The 13,120-nt window shown below is 41.1% G+C and overlaps 1 protein-coding gene and 1 pseudogene across 2 annotated transcripts; both read left to right on the top strand.

Moving 5' to 3' along the window:
* The first annotated feature begins 1,109 nt into the window (after positions 1-1,109).
* On the top strand, positions 1,110-4,185 carry LOC310784351 (arrestin domain-containing protein 3-like; annotated as a pseudogene). Its single transcript has 5 exons — positions 1,110-1,161; positions 1,884-2,054; positions 2,901-2,961; positions 3,246-3,392; positions 4,174-4,185. The product of its transcript is annotated as an arrestin domain-containing protein 3-like (transcript).
* Positions 4,186-4,273: 88 nt separating this feature from the next.
* Positions 4,274-10,431, top strand: LOC310783578 (arrestin domain-containing protein 3-like). Its single transcript, XM_083644471.1, has 6 exons — positions 4,274-4,655; positions 4,774-4,843; positions 5,061-5,208; positions 5,436-5,538; positions 7,169-7,434; positions 8,478-10,431. Exons 1-6 carry the CDS (start codon positions 4,397-4,399, stop codon positions 8,574-8,576), a joined length of 945 nt encoding a protein of 314 aa, XP_083500597.1. The 5' UTR covers positions 4,274-4,396; the 3' UTR covers positions 8,577-10,431.
* The last annotated feature ends 2,689 nt before the right edge of the window (positions 10,432-13,120 follow it).

Raw genomic sequence — 13,120 nt, 5'->3', positions numbered from 1 at the left:
CAGAAACCATGTATAACATATTCTGTCTATACCACATTTTCACAAGGCATCAGTTCATATTCTTAGAGCAGATAACTTCAAGATAAACAATGATTAGGATTAAAGATGATTAATGATGCAGGCTATAAGATATAACTATCCATGTGTGCGTCCCCTGACTGTAAATCCAAATGTCCGTTGACCATTCAGACATTCATTCATTGTAATAAGTACATTTTTGGAGTCATCAAATTTCTGTGGGTGGGTGAAAATCTTGTGGTTTAATGATTGCCAAGGACACACCTTGCAACCTGTAGGCCTTCCTCTGCTCATGACGTCACCTATAGCACCTGTGGAGTGCTGCATGCCAGGTGTCAATTGCTTAACAGTGATAGACCATGTCAAACACTGTGAAGAGCTTTTCAGTGGGATACAACCCCATTAACACTTTGAGTGCCACGGCCCTTGGGCAAAAGGTTGCTTGCTGTGCCACATAGGCCACAATGCATTTTAAAACAGTCATATAATTTCTTTAATAATTACTATGTAAACACTGAACACGCACAAATAACGATGAGACTCTCTTCTATCACCTGCAAAAAAAAGTTTATTGATCCCATTTTCCGTTCTTTAGTTATGAGCCGGAGAAGATAGCTTGATTGAACGAAAAACAGACCTTTTTTTCTACGAGCTGAGATAATGAGCCTTTTGTGAAATTAAACATTTCAAGCACATCACTGACTCTGAAGCTAATTTTCTGATGTAGTCACACCTCAAAAATAATTTCCTTCAATAAAACAGTGAAGGCCAGGGAATTTTGTTTGGCAGAATAATATTTTTTAGCTGTAACCAGCAGCACTGGCCCCTGCGTGCGCTGCTGGTTACAGCTTCCTCCTGTGTCAAATGCCATGTAACCGACCCTTCCTCCTGTAATCCTGTCCTGCTGTCTGGGTCTGTCTGGGTGAAGTGTTGTATGGTGCTCTGCTGCTCTGCGTGCCCCCCCCCCCCCCCCCCCCCCCAACTGCACGCGCCTCCTCCTGGGTGTGTCTGGTGGCTCTCTACTGAGTTTGCTCTGCACAGTGAAGGGTCCGCGACATCCAGCATTTTTACATTATTTGTCACGGGCTCCTATGCTTCCAGTTGAGAATAATAAGGCAGTTTATGCGATTGTGCTGTCGCAGCGTACACGGAGGTGCTCAGTTGTGACAGCGGATGCTGCTGCTGCGGTGCTTCATGCACGTCGATGCATACGGACGGATGCGATGCGATTTCCTCCTTTTCCCCAGCGACTTCTTCTGTGTGTTTGGCTCCTTTTTCTCTGATCAGGAGAGTGCTGTCGCCACCTAATGGGTTTGTAAAATAGGTTATCGACCTCCAATAGCTACAATATCGTTAGAGGCGACGTAAGAAGCTTAGATCGACACCCCCCCGTCAAAAAAACAATTTGGAGTTACTGACGCCATTTGGCGTCGCTGGCAGCCTACGGTAAATTTCTAATGACGCCATATGGCGTCGCTGGCACTCAATGTGTTAACAAAAGCAACACGTTCACCAGCGGCGATTACCTTACAGCAGTGGTTCTCAAATGGGGGTCCGGGGACCCCAGGGGTCCGTGGCACTTTGCCAGGGGTCCTGTGAAAAGTTTTCAGGAAAATAAAAATAAAAACTTTTTTTTTTGCAAAAGCTTCATAGTTCAATGAAAACATTTTATGCTTCAAATCTAAAATGGTTCATGGATTACATTCTAATCTAACAAACCTATCAATTTAAAAGTCAAGCATGTTACCGTGGAAACAATTAAGCTTAGCCCAAAATCACAAATCAGAATGAGGGGGTCCCCGCTATATTTTCTATCTTGTAAGGGGTCCTTGGCTGAAAAACATTTGAGAACCTCTGCCTTACAGGGACAATTACATTGGAGCTGGCTAAAGAGTGCAAAATCAATTCACTGTGTGTGAAGATGAAGGGAAAAGCAGAAGTCAGATGGACGGAGACATATAACAAAACTACTGTAACTTACCATGCCAAGGACAAGTACTTCAGTATGAAGCAGCTTGTCATTCAGGAGAGCCAGGGTGAGTTAACTGCTTATATTCATCTCAACCTGCTGGAATCAGAATCTCTTGTTCAGTCTGTGGTCTCTTTTATTTAAAGTGATTTAAAATAACGTCCATTCCATTCCCACCTCTGTTGTCACTTACTTAAAGGAACACTCCACCCATTTTCAACCAGCTTTGTATCATTAGAACATCAGTAGTATATCAGAAAACTGTAAACGGTTTTGAAGTCTGTCATTTAATTTGACAGTTATTGAGTGTTAAAGTGTGGACCAGTGACATCACTGGTCCACACTAACTCAAATTAATAAGTCATTAACTCAAATCAACTCTCAATAACTATCAAACTATTCATCATTCATCTAGTTTGACAGTTATTGAGAGTTGATTTGAGTTAATGAGTTATTAATTTGAGTTAGTGTGGACCAGTGATGTCACTGGTCCACACTTTAACACTCAATAACTGTCAAATTAAATGACAGACTTCAAAACCGTTTACAGTTTTCTGATATACTACTGATGTTCTAATGATACAAAGCTGGTTGAAAATGGGCAGAGTGTTCCTTTAATGATCCGATTACAGTTTTGGCTTATTTATTTGTGTTGAAAGTACTTTGTGTTGCAAAGAGCTGGTTGTGTTGATAAAACATATACTGTCCAAAATGATAGAAATAGCATGTGAAAAATTATTCAGCTATAAATTCAGTTTTCCCTCTAAAATACCTCTACATTTGTCTTCCTCACTCTTATGCGACACATCATACTAGCATAGGCATTTACTGACTGTAGTCATATTGACAACCCTTGTTGAAAGGAGCGATGGTAGCCACAGCATTGTGTAACTGGGTGACTTCTTGCTTTCAGGCAACAGTAATGTTGGCCTGGGTTGCCATGTCTATCCATTCACTTTTCAGATCCCTGCACGGTGAGTTTATACATTAAATATACCTGTCATGATTTCTGACAAATACATATCAATCTATCCCACTTTACTACCCTTTCTGGACACATACTGTACATTCTTGTTTATTGGATGTGATCATATTTAAGTGTCTATCATAAAAATAAATAAAATCATCTGCAATTAAGTGACGAACATTTGACATGAATAGTTCTACTCAATAGTTGTGAGAATTTGAGTATGACAAAGGAATGTCCCTCATCTTCCAGTCTGTATTTAATCTTTGACTCTTTGACTTTGTCTTTCAGAGATATGCCATCTTCCTTTAAAGGGTCCTGGGGGAAAATCCAGTACACTTTGCAGGCAAACTTGAGCCGATGAGAATAGACAGCAAAGCCAAGGCTAAGTTCACCTTTGTCTCCAACACAAACTTAAACAGTTCTCCATGGCTGATGGTACACACACACACACACACACACACACACACACACACACACACACACACACACACACACACACACACACACACACACACACACACACACACACACACACACACAGGTGTTTGCCATTTGACTATGGTCCTACTACAGTAATATTGAGGAGTAACCCTATGTCTTTGCTTTCAGACTCCACATCATGGTAACAAAGATGAGAAAATGAAGCTCTTTACCTCAGGATCAGTAGCCATGGATGTAAATATTGATTGAATAGGCCAAGGTAAATCTGTGTCATTAAGATTAACGAGCTAGCATTTTTTTTTTTTTTTTTTTTTTGCTGCCAAAGAGTATTAATTATTTTTCACTGTTGTATTACTATTTTATCTGAGTTGTGGGGGGAAAGAAAATAAAAAACATCTGATTTTTTTGCATAACTCAGATCAAAGTTCCTTTTGCACAAGAGGTTGTCCGTTCTCGGCTTCCGTACAGTACAAACTGGCATCCATAAAACCCAACAAAGCTGTTTAAGAAGCAGCTTTGAAAGAAGCAATAAAAAAAATAGCAGTGTGGGTCTGCTAATGTTTAGCTACTCTTTCTGAAAATTCTGCTGCACGTTTTTAGCTTTGCTTATTGTTTTCTGTCATTCTGCTGTTGCAAAATCATCACATCAACATCAATCATCATTATTTCATATTAATTATTTACCTCTGATGCTAATTCTGCATCAGTGACCTCCTCCAACAAGCAGATTCCATTGAGATAAATAAATTCATTAATCTAATCATCTTCTTCTTAGCAAGGCACGTGACGCCATGGGGCCCAGTTTCCAAAACAAAACACGCCCTATGTTCTGCGCTTGCGCAGTCTGTTGTGTTGTGCATTTTTGTGATTGTGACTGTCTGATTCATGGTCTGACTGTGTCAAGGATTTATCCAGCAGTAAACCGAGAGGAGGAGAAGAAGTAGTTTGTAGTGTAAGTTAGTTTCCACGGTCAGCTGTGCAGCATTCGAGGTGCAACGATGTTCGAGCAAACGTTCAAGAACTTCCGTATCAATTTCAACGCCTTGAACGAGAGGAGCACTTTCTCGAGCGGGGACGCGATGACAGGCCAGATCTTCTTCGATCTGACGAAGCCAACGAATATCAATTCAGTAACGCTGACGCTGAAAGGCAAGGTGAATGTCCACTGGTCCAGAGGATCAAGAAAGAATAGAAGACACTACTCTGCAAAGATAGAGTTCTTCAAACTCAAAAGCGACATCGTGCCAGAAACTAGAGGTATGCCTGCCTGCGCCCACACTATCCGGGTGCATGATAATAACACATTGCAATCAATCAAATCGTCTCCATTCATTGTTCTGTTCAGTTACTCTGTCTGTCACTCACTCTCTTCCAGCTACCAGTGGAGGCACACAACTTCAGCCTGGGACGCATGTGTACCCATTTGCATGTCAAATCCCCCAGGGGTGTGTATCAAGTGTTTTCATGTTGGGTGTTATTTTGTCTCTTTTGTTGCTATTCACGGTGGAGATTATTCATTTTCGTACATGATATATAAAATGCCCTTGAATCTTCATGTTCAGTAATTTGTTGTATAAACTTGTTACACTGTTGTGCCTTGGTGCCAGATTGCATCAGCACTAATATCTTCTGCCTTCACTTATTTCCTGTGCCCCGGTGCAGAGACTTCCCATCTTCCTTCAGAGGGACTTTCGGTCAAATCGTCTACTCCTTGACTGTGGCTATCGACAGGCCGTGGCATCTGTCCAAGGACTTTGTGACCGAATTGAACTTTACAAACCACATAGATGTCAACCAGCCAGAGCTGCTGGTAAGTGACAGTCTCCTCCCACTGTTTTTTGTGTGACTCATTCTTCGGACCTCATCAGTTTGGATTATTATCCTCAAAAGTCCATGATGACGTCACCTAAGTGCAGGTAAAGGGATGGGGGATAAGATAAGACAAAATGGATTAAATTAAACTGAATTCTACCTTTTTTCCACGTTCTCTGCTGCAGATCTGTGTCACTTTCTCTTTGTGTGCCTGTTTCTGTGCAGGCCCCCCTAGCAGGCTCCAACAGCATGACACTATGCTGTCTGTGGTGCGCCTCAGGTCCAGTCTCAATGAACGTCAGCCTGGGCAAGAAAGTCTTCACCCCCGGTACGGAAATGTGAATCATTTGCTTACTGTGCTTGTGAGTGTATCTGCACTTACTTGTCATTTGTCTAGTCTAGTGGTATACACTACCAGTCAAAAGTTTAGACACAACTGATTGAATGTTTTTCATCATCCTTAAAGGGATACGCCAACATTTTGAGAGTTTAGGCCATTTGCCATATTGCATTAGCATTATTTTCACTTTGCGTGCAGTACAAACAGTGGTAGAGCCCTCGCTGCTACTTAGCTTAGCGCTACAATGGCAGTCTATGGAAGAGCTGCCTATCCCCATTCAGTCACCCAAAATACACATTCCAACAGCGCCAGAAACAATGATCACATGTACATGTTGTGACTCGTGTACTCGGCACGCGATCAAATAAGAATCCAAAGTTATGTGAAACGGTCATTTTCGTAGTAAATCCACACACTGAGAACTAACAAAGAGTAACTGAAGTTACTTCCTTGTTAGTGCATGCGCTGCACACAGCACATGTGCCTCATGCCAAACAAGGAAGTAACTGTTGGAATGTGTATTTTCGGGTGACTGAATGGGGATAGGCAGCTGTTCCATAGACTGCCATTGTAGCGCTAAGCTAAGTAGCAGCGAGGGCTCTACCGCTGTTTGTACTGCACGCAGAGTGAAAATAAAGGCATGTACATTCTAGTTTTAATATCGGCAATATGGCAAATCTCTCAAAATGTTGGCATATCCCTTTAAAAATGATGAAAAACATTTTTATCTAAAAGCTTCTGCTTAAATGCTTGAAATCTGTTTTTTTAAGACAAATATAAATTGTGAACTTGATGGCTATCTATGAATTTCTTTCCAAAGCTTTTGCCTTTCCATCAAGCAAAAGGGCAGCTACCTTAAATAATCTAAAATATAAGGTAGATTTTTTGGGGGGGAAGGGGGGGTGGTCACTGCACAATTCCATTGTGTTATTATAGTTTTGATGTCTTTAATTGAGCAAGGCGGTAGTTCAGGCAGGCCACGAATGTCAAGCCCAGCTTAAACCCAGCCCACAGCTGATTAGGAGCTGATCTCAAACCCAGCCCACATCGGCTCAACTGATGCCATTGGCTCAACTCATACAGGGGCGCCCTATTTAAATCTGCTTTACTCTGCCTGTCATTGCTGCTTCCTCTGCAAGCCTGTTTGCAACCCACCTCCTCCCCAGCTCCTCCCTTTATGCTATATCTGACTTAAACAATGTAAATTATGTTGTCATTGTTGCTTGCTCTGTTCTGTACCTGGGGGTCTTTTGCTGCTCCTTGCCTTAAGGCTATTCCACAGATCTGTGGAAGGGCAAGGAGCTCCCAGAATCTGCTGCTGCTGCTCTCCCTGCATTAGGCTTTCCATGCTTGCTGCGTGGAAGGGCAGGGAGCCTCCAGAACAGAGCCATACCGCCAAATTTAACTTATACTAATAAAAGCTTTAAATTGATCTAAAGTGGTGTTGTGTTTTGACTAAAGTGGCCCTGACTGAACTATTATTATAGAATGTGAAAAAAACAGAGAGAAAGAAAAACACGTGTCTAAACTTTTGACTGGTAGTGTAAGCATGGAGTTTAGCAGCAGGGAAAACAGTTAAACAGGCACGAGTCACTCACACTATCCCCCACCCCCACAGGTGAAACAGCCAAAATAACGTGCGAGTTCAGCAACGCTTCATCACGAACAGCCACTCCGAAGGCCCGCCTCCTTCAGAAGCAGGCGTTCTACACCCACAACAGGGTCAGCAGCAGGATCTACACCAACACCTTGGCCTCCAACACGGGCCGGCCTGTCAGCCCTCACACCTCCGACGTCTTCACCGAGATGACCATCGTTATCCCCAACGCCGTCCCGCTCACCATCGCTAACTGCAGCATCCTCGAAGTCATTTACACTATCGAGGTAGGTGCCAATGACAGAATGATGCCCCAATAGTGCTGCTTAGGGATGTCACGATACTAGAATTTCTACTTCGATACCGATAACCAGGAAAATATCGATACTCGATACCAATTTCGATACCGTGCGCCGTGCGGTGGGATGACAACAACACATCAAGAGGCATAAAAAATAAACAAAGACAGATTGACGGACAAATGCATGCTTCTCCATAGTCTAGGCCTGATAAAACTCATAAAAAACTTTGACCTTACACAGCAGATTACACCTGCTCTACTCATCAGCCTATCATAACACAGCAGATTACACATGCTCTAGTCATCAGCCTATCATAACACAGCAGATTACACCTGCTCTACTCATCAGCCTATCATATCACAGCAGATTACACCTGCACTAGTCATCAGCCGATCAGAATACTTTGAACTTGTTGAAGCAAAAGATACCCACCAATGACAGGGAAGGAGAAATCAGTGGTATGTTTGATTTTTCAGTTGCAAATGAGTATCGTCTCCGTTTAACATTTTTAGTATTGACTTTTATCGATACTTTTGACAACCCTGTGCTGAGTGATTCAGTGTTGCATTCTGTGTTTGTCACAGCTGTTTCTCACCTTTAATATAAAGAGTTCTTGCAAATTTTATCCATACGATCCCACCAAGATAGGGATTGTATTTTTTATCAACTTTATTGCAACAAACACAGTCATATTTTCCATTTTATTAAAGACCTTTGATCTTTAAAATATGATTTACTTTGTTTGAAGTGTAGATAAGTATTCAACCCAGCCTGGGTCTGGAGCAAAAATAAAAAATGTCTACTTTAATGTTTATGAACATTACAAATGTAAACAATCTTTTTGCTACTTCAAAATACGTCCAAATCTACTGTTAGACTTTGTATCGGGGAAAAATTGCAAATGATTTGATTTTCAGCGGAGAGCCAATCTGTCCTTTTCATATTGGGATTAAGGCTTAGGTCTTTGATTGAGTTCACACGTTTTTAATAATCTCCTATCTGTCTTCCTTATTCCCTCCACCTCATAGGTGCGCCTTTGTGTGACAGGTTCCTCTGACCTCACAGTGCTGTTTCCCATCATCCTGTGTGATATCCCTGCATACACTGCTCCCCCGTCTTATTTGTGAATACCTCAAGGCAGTAACCCCCCGCCCCCTTTTTTTGGTCCTTTTTGAGGGAGCATGATGTTTCTTGTTTGGTAAAGGTTTTTGTCTGTTGAAACAATCCAAACTGATTTCACTTGATAGTAAAAGGTATTTTAAGGAAATTAATTATCCTTAGATTGTGTTGATTTGACACACCAAAGTTTGATGTCATGTACCTTTACATTAATTTCAAGGCATGCTCTGTTATTGGGGGAACTGTATTTCTCAGGGTCTTCATATCAGGCTTGCCTTTTTGTCACTTAGCGGCACCTGATGTTTGCTAACCAACGCACACTTTATGTTGAGAAATCATTGTAAATTTTTTTTTAATATCATGCAAAACTGCTCTCATTGTGTGTAAAGTGGAAACACAACTAAACAGCCAGCCAAACTCCATCAGAATGAATAGCGGAGTCAGGGTGTAGCCTTCTCTGCTCCTAGTGCTTTATTTTGCGGCACTGTTGCACTCACAATGAATGGAGTAAAACTGAAAACAAAAACAATGAAGCAGTATTGAAACACGGGCATCAACCTACATTCGACAGTGAGTCAATGTAAATAATAGCAGGCTGGTCTAAGCTATAAAATAAAAAATAAAAGTCCCACTTTCAAAATAAAAGTCCCACAATCAGGTTGTACTCACTACACTTGGAATTAGAGATGTAACGGTATGAAAATTTCACATCACGATTATCGTGACCAAAATTATCCCGATTATCGCATTATGACGGTATTCATAAAAAATTGCTGAAAATGTTAAAAAAGTACTGAGAGAATCACTGAAATCATTTTACAACATTTTATATTGAAAACTCAGACCCAAAAAGGATTGATACACTCAAGGAAATAATTTCTCCAAGGCTGCACGTTTGCATCTGGGAGAGTGTTGCCAACTTTGGTTAAAGATGGACAGTGTTTACCGAGTTTTTCAAAGCACTGTAATCACGGTACCACGGTAATCACGGTACCACGGTTTCAATGATAATGAAAATTTGAAATGGTACGGTTATCGTAAGGAATTTTATCACGGTTATCATTAAAACCGGTTATTGTTACATCCCTACTTGGAATACAAGACAACTAGTCTTCTGAAGTTCCAATCCATCCAATATAAATGTGTGTTGTAATGTATAGTGTACTACTTGATGTTTTGCCATTCTCTCTGTCGTTTAGTGTTCAGTACTATTGTATAGCCCCCTCTTGCCTTTAAGTGAGGTGTTATATGTTTACTGTTATAAAGAATAGAACTATAGTTTAGTATTATACTGTAACTCCTTATTAGTTTTGTCATTCTGCAACACTTTGTCTCCTCTATGTTTTAAAACTGTTGGCTTAACTTTTCTTTAATACATGTTCTCGATGCTCCAAATATGCAAAATGATGTTACCGCCCGGTTTGTATTGGCTTGCAAAAACAATCATTTATACTTGCTGATAGACATATAGAATAAGAGACTGCATATATGCCACAATACTGCCATTGTAATTTATTTTTGTTTTTATGAATGACATGTCAATTTTAACACTCCTATAAACACCAGAGTGCTTACTTTATACAGCTGAACCTCAGTGTGTTGTTCAGCTGAAGCCAAAGGCCAACACTGACTGGAAACTGCCTTACAGCAACATGCTGCTAGTATTTGAACTGTCAATGACAGTATTTTCAGTGTCTGTTATTGTCACTGTATGTACAGTATGGGGTATTGTGTGTAAACTCCATTCAGTTTCAGTGTATGGCTGAGTAGATGGAGGCAGGAAGAGAAAAAATACATTACAATATGAAAATTACAAATGAAATCATCCGTACTCAGAAATTAAGTGTATATCACTTTTTTAATAATGCACAGCTTAGAGCATCCTTAGTGTCATATATGTGTGTCAAGAGGAGGGCACCTGCATAGGCTAGGAGATCCCCCCCCCGTGGGGGATCAGGAGTCAAGACTCTTGGTGGCGGACTGGGGAGGAGGGTGGGGCAAAACAACGCTTCGGAGGCCGGCTTCAAGGGAGATGGACTGCCGTGAAGCTGCTGCTGCTATGATCGGCCAGAGAGAGAGAGAGAGGTGACGTAGAACCCTTGCTATATATGTGAGGATTAACTGACGTCATATTTGACGTCATAGCAGACGTCCACGTTATGCTAGAACTTGACTGTCGTCAGGGGATGATCGGATTATGCGTGAGTGGCCTTCTGCTTGAAATATGGTCTAGAGACCTCACTTCAATCAGGAGAGGCCAGTTGGTAGGATTAGACAAACTTTATTTAGCAATCGGCATGCATGGCAAATGCTTTGGCGCTTGACTCCATTGGCCAGTGGCGCTGCTCTTGAGGCAAGAGGAGGGCACCTGCATAGGCTAGGAGATCCCCCAAAAGTGTGTATATATATATATATATATATATATATATATATATATATATAAAAGAATCACTGTAATATTTTTTTTTGGGGGGGGGGAGAGGTTTAGAGGCATAAATAATAGCAATGACTTGCATTGTTTAGCGCTGTATTGGAAACTGTGTTATTAAAATCCCCGTTGTCAGGGTTACAATCATGGGGAGACATAATTTAGGGGCTAAGTGATACAACACAGATGTTGATCATTGAAAGGAAAATGTATATGTAGCCAATGTATCTATTTAAGGACGGTTCCTGGTTGTTGCGTGGAAGATATAGCTGTACTTGGCATGAATTTCCTGACTTTGCTCAAGGATTAATAGAGACAAAGAGCAACACAGTGGCTCATTTGACAGCTACAACTTGTTTCCTGCCCTTCAGACCATCCATCTATATACTGTATACATATACACATATCGTTATACATACATATCGTTATAGGAAAAGTAAGTCATAATCTGTACTTTAGAAGTGTGTAAGCATTTCATTTTCTCGCCTGAACTTTAATCATGTCTGTCAACATATCAACAGCATATCAATCTTATTCTTGGCATCTGTCTGCCTGGAAGGCTGGTCTATGTCAATTTGCACACGTTATCATTTAGGGCCAACTCGGCCTGTCTGCAGCATGTCATTCTTCTGTGTAGAAGGGTTCCTCTCTGGTGTCAAACCCCACAATTCCTGTGCCTGCTAACATGATAGAATGTCATGTTGAGTTTATTCAAAAGTGCGCTTTTACATTAGACAGTATAGTTTTTCTATGGGAGAGGGAAACTGGACTGATTTCTTCCGTCCACTACGTTCCGTAACTGAAAGATTCCTCTCACTTCCACCACCCAATTCACTCACCAGGCTCTTCTCCTCTGTTGTTCCCCGGTGGTGGAATGAACTACCCAACCCTGTCCGTACCGCTGACTCCCTTACTACATTCAAAAAGAGACTTAAGACTCACTTATTTCAGGTCCACTTCCGTACTGACGCACTTGCACAAATTCATCACACAGGCACTTTTTCAATGCACTGATTGCACGTCCAATAGCACTTTATATTTGACTATGTTTTAGATTATTCTGGTACTGTGCATACTGTATATTGCTTGTATTGTTTCTTTTTATCTCTGTTGTACGTCGCTTTGGATAAAAGCGTCTGCCAAGTGAAATAAAGTAAAGTAAAGTAAACTCTGTCAGGCCATTGCACTGTGTTCAAAATATGTAATGTCATATAGTGTTTATATATCAAATATTAAACAAGAACATGTGACATCACTGTTTTGTGTCTTGTTTTCTTACATAAGCCCTAAGTATCAGGGTTATTAGAACTAATTGAATGTGCCTTTTCTGTACTGACTTCTGGCTTGCAGGTATGGTGCAATCCATCCCCTAGCCTATAGGGGGCAGCAACGCACCAGGTTACAGTATGAAGAGCTACACTGACATTTACATAGTTTGGAGGCTATAGCAAATATCTATATACCTATATCAGATCAGCAATTAGGTCTCACCCCCTTTTAGGGGGAAAACACAAGCTTCTCCCCATTGACTTCAATGTAAAATAGCACTACCCAAAACAATTAGAGAAAAATAGCAATCAATCTAGTATATTAATGACCCCAAAACACCATGACGTGACAATGTATTACCAATCGTCTGGCCATAGAATGGACAAGATACACCGCAAATATTACTTTGACCCATCTAAAATCACATGTGACTCATCATATTTTACATTGAAGTCAACAGGGAGAGGCTTGTGTTTTCCCCCTAAAAGGGGGCGGGAACATGTGCCGCCTACAAAATGACGTATTGCCGATCTGATGTATCAAGGCTTAACATGCTTCTCTCTCTCTCTGATTCTCTTTCTATCTGTCCCTCCCTCCCTGGCTCTCTTATTCATATCTTCTGTTTTTTATGACAAATTCACACAAACTTGACCAAATGAGTGCTGCTGCCTCTACGGACCATCGACATAAATAAAGATGGATGCCACTTGAGGTCCCGTTTAGTGAAGCCGCTGCATGTCAGATCGCCGCCCTGACGACTGAATCCAGTATAGGTCACAAGGCCCGCCTCCCCATGTTAGTGGATGGGAAAATCACAACCGAAATATTCACAGTAAACGTCAGATAATTTTTTCC

The sequence above is a fragment of the Poromitra crassiceps genome (assembly GCF_964638095.1).
Source record: "Poromitra crassiceps genome assembly, chromosome: 10".
Classification (NCBI taxonomy): Eukaryota; Metazoa; Chordata; class Actinopteri; order Beryciformes; family Melamphaidae; genus Poromitra; species Poromitra crassiceps.
Note: the sequence above shows the minus strand (reverse complement) of the source record. Positions and strands in the feature narration are given on the sequence as shown.